At 43.9% G+C, this 8,477-nt stretch overlaps 1 protein-coding gene across 1 annotated transcript in view; it reads right to left on the reverse strand.

The window, feature by feature from the left end:
• The window catches only part of KALRN (kalirin, RhoGEF kinase), a gene marked incomplete at its 5' end in the record, with an annotated part of 339,046 nt that extends 332,315 nt beyond the window's left edge, over positions 1-6,731 (reverse strand). Inside the window, one exon of the mRNA XM_009996218.1 lies at positions 6,650-6,731. Coding sequence (XP_009994520.1) covers positions 6,650-6,731 — 82 coding nt within the window. The remainder of the gene's footprint in view (positions 1-6,649) is intronic.
• Positions 6,732-8,477: the final 1,746 nt, after the last annotated feature.

Consider the following 8,477-nt stretch of genomic DNA (forward strand, 5'->3'; position numbering starts at 1 on the left):
TCCTGCTGAGAACGTTACTACCCCAGCAGAGCAAAACTAAGGACAAGTGAAACTCATTAAAATGCAGGAAGAGGTTCTTTGTGTGGAAGGCAAAACTTCCAGGGAGGGTCCAGAGGAGCCTGTTTCTATCTCTGGAAGAAACTGGTTTGCTATGAAGTATCAAGGGAGAATAAGTACTCTTCTCTTCAACTCTGACCCTTACTCACAGCCATGAAATCTCATTGCCTTTTGCCCCAGCTGCAAATTAGTTTTTTTGATCTCACCTCCTCTGTGGTGGGTGTATGGAAACATGTATATTTTTCAAAACAGTAGAGAAAATGAATAAATAAACCCCAAATCTTATAAAGTAGAAGGCCCCACTGCACAACCTCTTGCCACCAGATAAGGGAAGGGAGCAAACCAGTAGATGGTGATGCCAGTCATGCTGCTGATGGTGGTACCAACAGGCACCCCAAACTCACACCACTGGGTACAAAGTTAGCAGCTGTGCAGAGTAAGGAGAACAAAGAGTGGCCATGCTCACCCTGATCACACTCTGTCTTCCTCATTTGAGATCAGCACAGAGAAACAGCAATGGCAAAGTTTCTGATGTTCATCAGCACAGTGAAATATGTGATAAACTGATTTAATAAAACTGGCTGCTCAGGTTTGCCACGTACCCAGCAGGTAAGTACTCCAGAGCTACAGCCAAGTAGAGGATCCTGCAAATTAGTGAAAGTTCAGGGGAGAGTTCAAGCTATTGGACTGAGGCAATTGCTATTAAGAAGCCTTTTCCCCTCTGCTTTTAAGAAGGAATTCAGCCTAGAGCTGGAAAACACTGGCAGATGAAAATGTTTCTGAAATTGCACATTCCAGCCAAGTATTTCCTTTTCAGATACCCTATATTTTCCCACCAAAAAAAAATATTTTAAACAATCAACCATTGCTAATACAGAGTGGATGTCCAGTTGTGAATTCCAGTGCTTCTTGTCATTAAAACCAAACCATAAGCCTAAAAAACAAACCACTTTAAATGAGGAAGTTTTCAGAAGTGATGGGTCTCATTAGTGGGACAGAAGAGCACATCTTACTGCAAAATGATCAAAATGGTTGGATGTTACCATATTAATAATTTCAGGTGCTGTAGGCACCTGCCTGGGTCCTTATATTGATTTATAAGTTCCCAGCCTTGATTTCTATATAGGGACAATTCTCAACTGCCTGTGAAAGTGAAGATGCGACCTTTGCTGAGATATAAATGGAGCTCACTGAGTCTTAAAGATGAGAAACCCCTGTGAGCTGGAACAGGATGGGATGTATACAGACCTTCTTACTTCACGGGCTCAGTTCCTTCCTCTTACTGTTATTTTTAAAGTCCCTACCATTAATTGAGGAGCTACACATATGTGACAGGATGCAAGAACTCATCGGCCAGAAAGTGGTCAGAGTCCAGCATGACACCCAACCAATGACTTGTGATCCCACAAGTTCTTGCAAGTCTTTTTGGAGAACAACTTTTATTGGGCCGATTGTTCTGCCCAGTTTTCAAGGAACTTGAACTCTTCTGCCTCTCCACAAGGCAGCACAGGTTGCATCACTATTCTCACAGGTGACACTACATAAAGGAGAAATCTCCCTACTGAAAGGAGGTCTTGGTGGATCTAGGTAAGCTGCTGATGTCTGAGCATCAGGACAGTAAGTGCTGGCAGTGACTCCACAGAAATTGTTTAATTTAGTCCATGGATATGGTTAAAATATATAAAAAGAAATAAGGCAACTGATTCTGCACACATATTTGCAACCTGTAAATGAAATCACAAATCCCAGGAAACATTCTGATTTCTGCTTCAACCTTAGAGTTCCAATGAGGATATCTAAATAGCACCTATAGGTAAAGGCTCTTCTCTATCCTCAAAAATGACCTAACACTTTTGAAAAACAAAAGGAAAAAACCAAAACAACTACAAAAAAATCCCGGTAGGCTAAGATCTCATTAAAGGACCTGGAAACTATACAGTCTAAATTTCCTTGTTTTCTTCTTCAAAGAAAAATCTGCATCCATGCAGCAGCAAATTCTAGATGAAAACATGATGGCCTAAAACCACTAGGAAAATTCAATGGCCAAGTAATCATATATTTTTCTAACAGCATATTTCCTCTTTTTGGAATCTCCATTGATTTCAAGCTGAATAGGGAATGGTATGAAGAAGAAAATATTTTTCTGAAACAAAATGTAGAATTGTTGATGTTTCAGTTAAAATCTCCATTCCAGAGGGAAAGGAGACTGGAAACTTTTAATTTAAATAAAAACTTTCTGTGCAAATACAAAATGTTTACATCATTGAAGAATTAAATATTTTGGTTAGTTCTATTTCCAAACCAATACAAATTCCAGTGTCCACAAACCAGCATTTGAGACCCCCTGAAACTCAGATCTGAACTCTTCAAGTGCCTGGAGGTCCCTGGGGTCTCATTTTAACCCCTCTCTGAATACTGAAGTGCATCCATCACAGAAAAAGAAAAACATGCCCTTCCACGTGTGGTCCCTTGTACCCCTGGCACTAAGTGACCTGTGGTGTCCTCAGACAAGTTTTTGGGAAGGTACATGTCTTCCCCTCTGAGTCTTCCCCTTTGATTAATTTTGCTGGCCCAAATTCAGCAAAGCCTAATTGCAAAGCTGTCCTTTCATCTGATCTATTTACACTGAAATTCCTCCCCTGAAAGACCTTTCGGGAAATCTCTCTGTTTTCCTTTCAGGCTCTCAGCCGGGCCCAGACGTAGCTGTGACCCAGCTTATGAGGCTACTCTCAAGACATATGGGCTGGGGACTGTGGGCTTTGGAAGGATGGAGATGGCCAAACTGTCACTATGTCCACTTCTCCCTGCCCTTTCCCTTTTGTTGCCCAAGTCCATGGAAAAACCTCCCACTTTGCTGAACAAAGCTCTGCTTGTCACAGCCACAGCAGCTCACTGGCTTATTACACCCTTCTCCCTCTTTCTGTTGGTTCCTCAGTGCTCAACCACCCTCTCAGAAACCTGGCCAGCCTCTTCCTTTGTACTCCTGCCTTGGCAGATGAGCAGACAGTACCTGGGTGGCAGGCAGAAGCCCACGCACTGCTGCTCATAGGAAGTGCTGGGAAGGATCCTGAGAAGTTCTTCTGGGTGGGAGGTGAGGAAAGGGCAAACACTTAGTGAGACCCATGGAGTTAGTCAGTTAACAAGCTTTTCATAGCCTAAGTGTATGAAAAGCTCCACGTGTGGGAAGGGAACAAAGTAACACGCTCCCCTCTCCCTCCTGAGAGCCTCATACGCTTCCTCCTGTACTGCACCTATCAATAAAAAATCTCCTATAAATATAATCAAGCAGCTGAACAACATAGCAAGTTAAACCATGCTTGTAAAACAGCATCTGTATTTCCTAGAAAAGACCATAAGCCCAGCTTCCAAAATATTTCACCACCTCTCACTGAATAAAAAACCAAACATCTAAAACAACCTACAACCTGTTTTATTTCCTCTTCTCTGCTCTCATCTCCTTAGAGTACAAAGTTCAGGCTCTGGCCCATAGCTCACTCCCTAATGGTTTCCAAAGCCATTCCATTGCTGGAAGCAACACAGTGAACCACCCAGCAAAGCCCACATTTCATTAGGGTTTAGGCAACAAGCAGGTGGCCAAAGCCTTCCCCCGTCCAGCTCCCTGCTTAATCTGCTTCCAGCAGGTCAGTGATGGAAGCAATCAGATGGCCATGGCCAGGATGCCCCATGCCAACTGCTTTGGCCACATCTCTGCTTATGAAAGCTGGACTGGTATTTTCAGGTGCTGCTTAGACACACATATACATGACCTATACATGGGTTCAGTTCAGCTCGTACATGAGATCACTGGAAGAAATAAAGAACCAGTTCCAGGAAAAAAACTCCAGTATCATCCACCCCTTAAGTCTCCCACATGCAGGGATATAGAGGCAGAGCCCTCTGCCAGCTGAGCCAGCCCAGCAGAAGCACTAGGCACAGAGTCCCAGACAGTATTCAGGCTGGAGGAACCCATGCCCAGCTAGTCAGAGCTGTGTTTCCACTCTGATATTAAGTGCACTTCTGAATGCTTGAGTGCTCCTCAGAGACTGCACAGCTGCACTGGCAGGTCCTGTTGTGCTTGCTCTGGAGCAGGCAGCAGCCAGTGTCACTTCCCTGCCTGATCTGCTCTGCATGGTGCAGGCATGGAGCATCCACAGCACTGGAACACAAAGCATGGCATAGCCTCTGCCTGAGGGAGCTTGTTTGTACTCTGCAGCTTCCCTGGACTAAATCATGGACTGAAAAACAAGCTGGTGAGCTACAGCAGATGAGGCAAGACATCAACGATGGAATGGAGGTGTTCAGTTGGGGTTTTTTTGTGCCTGCTGATTAAATTCTGCTGGTGTAAGGAGAACCCCCATGACAACTTTACTGTACTGTTTTCATTAAAATTAACTCTAGTATAAAACTCTGAAGAAGACTCAATAAAACCCTCCTTTGCCTTGAGGAAGACTGAATACAAATGCAATGTGCTCCCAGAGCCTGTGATAATTACAGAACATTTTAAAATTTTACCTTCCAAAATCCAGCTAACTGATTTCTCTATTTTGGCAAATATTTTATCTTTTGTGCTGAAAGCACACTCCAGGAAATTATTTTATTTATATTTATTTATATTATTAAATTTTAATTTAAAAGAACCTAGCTATCAGTTGAAGTGTTCAAATCCTTTTCTTAATCTGCTTTAATACAACAACTCAGGGGAAGAAGGGACAGTACTTAAACTCTGGGCTGGAGGTTGACGTTGGGTTATTGCAGAAAGACACCAGCAGCTCAGAGCATTCCCTTTGCAAAGGCCCCTGACAACCATTGCCTGCAGTCATTGTGTTTGGAGCCCATGGAGAGGAGGTGTAAATCCTAGGAAGGCTAGCTAGCTAGCTGTGTCAGGAGCAGGGACAGTTGGAGCAGATACAAGCCTGGAGGCTGGAAAGGCTATGAGCAGCGAGGTGTCCCTCACCTGCAGTGAAACCCTGGGGATCATGTTGGTGCTGCTTGCTTAACACCCCTCCTAAGGCAAGCTTGGCCCAGGACAGCATCTAATGAGCTGATGATTCAACTCTGGCTCAGAGCTGAAAACAGCCACCATCACTGGAAGGGGCTATATAAACGATCCAGACAGGTTGTCATTATTAAATATTCCATGAATTACCAAATGATCCAGCAGTCATTTCCATGTGAAGCAACAGCAGGAGCCAAGAACTAAATTTCAGTACAGTCCCTGCATAAATTCCTCTCTTTCACTTCCCCAGGGCACCCAGTTCAGATCTGTGTCACAGACGAGTCTACTGTGTTTTTATGTTCCCCACTTCAGAGCAGTGAGAGTCAAGAACCACATAAAATATTTCAGGACATTCAGAGTGAGACATCAGCACGAGGTAAAGCAGTCCTGCATGTGAGTACTGCTGGGATAGTCTTAGGTTTTCACATGAGGCTCTTAGTGTAACACAAATTTCTCTCAAAGTCCTGGATTTTTATGTTGTTGGTCAGAAAGTTTAGAGTTTACAGAGCCACAAATTGTTTGCCCAAGTCACTGCTGGACTCATGATCCCTAGACCAGTTAACTGTTGCTACATGTGAAGACATCTCACAACAGCCATTACTCAAGGCAAAAGTTTGTCCTGCCTGGCCAGGTAACCCCATGGCTTGGCAGGGTGATGAGCCCCATCCTCATGGGCCCCACTCCAGCACTTGAAGGGAGAGTCCAGGCCCCATATGGCCTTGCTGCTACTCTCATCCCCTCTGCAGTCAGCATTACTGTGGGAGTACAGGAAATAAAAAGCAAAGACTGTAAACAAGGGGGCCTGCTATTTTTGATGCAGTTTTTCTAATTGCAACAGAGAAGATCACCAAAAGCAGCTTGAGGGGTTTGTAATCATCAGACACGCTGGCACTGAAAATAACCCCGTTTTTTGCTGATTTGAGTAACTTCATGAAAGATTATGATTGCTTCAGGCTTTCTCTTCCCCCTCTCCCTGACCAGTTGTAATTCACTCCAGAAGCAATATCATCTGAGCCATTCTTAAAACATTTTCCATATTGTCTAGTCCTCAACCACCCCCAGGTCCTCAAGATTTGTTTCCTGAATGAAGGCTGTAAATCTTCGTACAGGATGGCAGGAGATCATCGAGCATCAGTGCTATTATGTAAATACATTAATGGTTCTTTTAACTGCAAGTTGATTGGGATTGCAAATGACACACCAGTGATTTACAGGTCTGAGTGCTTCCTACAAAGAGGAACAAATTCTATTCACTGATCTTTGAACCCAAAATCAGATCCCTGAACCATCCTGAAGGTTGAGACAGCACAGGTCTGGGCTGGAGCTGAGAAGCTCCATTTTATCCCACCTGTGCTGCCCATTTACCTGTTTCTCAGCATATGAAGAAAATCAACATGGGCCACTTTCCAACACTCTTGGGTATTAATGGGTAGCCCTGTTCCACATACAGCTGTTTATTTATCAGAAGAGCTAATTTAAGTACTACCGAGTCTGAACATGACACTGGTCCCTCATGACTCTGCAACACCATAAGGACCAGGGTGCAGCAGGCAGTGCTCATGCTGGGCTGGAGGGATCCAAAAAAGATATGCTCACCTGACACGAAGGCCACCTTCTCCTTCAGTATAGGAAGGACATCAGCAGCTTTTAATCCATCATTTCTAAAAGAACCTGAAAAAAAGAGAAAAATAGGAAAGCCACATTAGAGGAGAGCTTGTCCTTGTTCCCAGCTTCACAAACACTCCATGTTTCTTAAAAATCAGACTGAAGAAAGTCAATAAATTACATAAAAGCACCAAGAAACAAACCCTAATGGCTGATCCACAAACAGCACTGATGTCAATAGAGAGATGTTTGTAAAAAGAAAAAATCAGCTCAGCACTTTATTCTTTAGAAGTACTGAAAGGCCAACAAACTGCCCACCAAGTCATCAGGTTTTCCCCTGCTGCCTTTTTCCCTGACTATCAAGCCTGGGAGATGGCCAGTTTGCACACTGAGCCAGGAGCCTTCTCCCTTCACTGTTTTGAACACAGTCCAGGTAAAATTGCAGGGAACATCATAGCACATAGACATCCATTTAGCATCTGCTCTTGAGACAGATTTGCATGGAGGCTGGCTAAAAAAGGCCTTTCCCCTTCCCCCCTTCTGGTCTACACATCACAGCTGGAGATGGAAAGACTCAAGATGAAGATTACACTTGGAGAGAGGACAAGCTAGCCAAAGTTTTCCCTGGGTAAGGGGAGGTTTCAAGCCATAGCACATCTCCATGTACTTCATGCTGTTTGATTAGATGTGAAATATACCTGCACAGGCCATTTGCCTTCCTTGCAGTGCCAACATATTTCATGTCTCCTGAAAGTTCACCAAAGAAATCCCAGATTTTTACTCTTCTGGAAGCCTTAGGAAAAGAACTGCTGATAGTTTCAGCAACCAGCAGCATTTTTCTGCTCTGCAAAAGACCAGCAGTAATGGATCACCCTACAGTAAAGTGGACACTTCTATTCCACCAGCACTATTACAAAACTAATGGGGGGTCTGAAGGACATCTTTGCAGTTGCTCTGAAAAATAATTCATCCATCACTGAGTAGTGAATACCTATCATGACAAGTGAGCTTCACTATGGTCTTAAATTTATTCCAGCTCAAAAACTACAATACATTTGAAACTCTATTTTTACTTTCTGCCTTTCACAGGCAGGCAACAACCACCATTCTTCTGAGATGGTATCAGAGCAAGAGCCTTCTCACTAAGCAGCTTTCTTGACTTGCTAGAAATTGGGTGATGTTGCTCCAGCCATCACACCTTCCTTGCTGACCACAGCAGATGGCAACTGACCAGGTGGATCTGAAAGTAGGAAGAGGCATAGAAGCCCCTCCTACATATTGTCATCTACTTCTTGCACCAGGCAGCCTGCAAAGGTACAGTGCTTCAACCCACACAGATACATTGAACAGGCAGGATGAAGACCATAGCAGCCATTTTCACCTGCAGCTGACCTTGCATACCTACAAGTATTATTAACAACAACAACAACATGACTGAGTTACTATTAATGGCAAATGAGGTAGTATTTGCCATTTGCAGTCAGCTTGTGCAACAAGCCTGTCTTGTATGTGCAAATATGTCCCTCACTGGTGACCAATGGCTACAACTACCTCTCTATGTCCCCACATGCTCTCAGGTGTCACCTCCATGACACCGAGCTCCAAAGCAAGCTCTCCAGCTGAGCCTGTGCTTGTTAAAATCAGCACATAAAGGAGTGAGGTCATTCAGTGCAAGGCCAAGACCAATGTAACTGGAATTCGAACAGGCACTGGAGCACAGTTCTGAGGGATCCCTAAAGAGCACTTTGTCTCAGTAAAGTGTTTTGGGATCACGGAAACTAGCACTGGTTGCTGAATTCTCTCTGTGTTCAATTCAGCA

This window comes from Chaetura pelagica, unplaced genomic scaffold (genome assembly GCF_000747805.2).
Source record: "Chaetura pelagica isolate M959 unplaced genomic scaffold, ChaPel_1.0 scaffold3, whole genome shotgun sequence".
NCBI lineage: Eukaryota > Metazoa > Chordata > Aves > Apodiformes > Apodidae > Chaetura > Chaetura pelagica.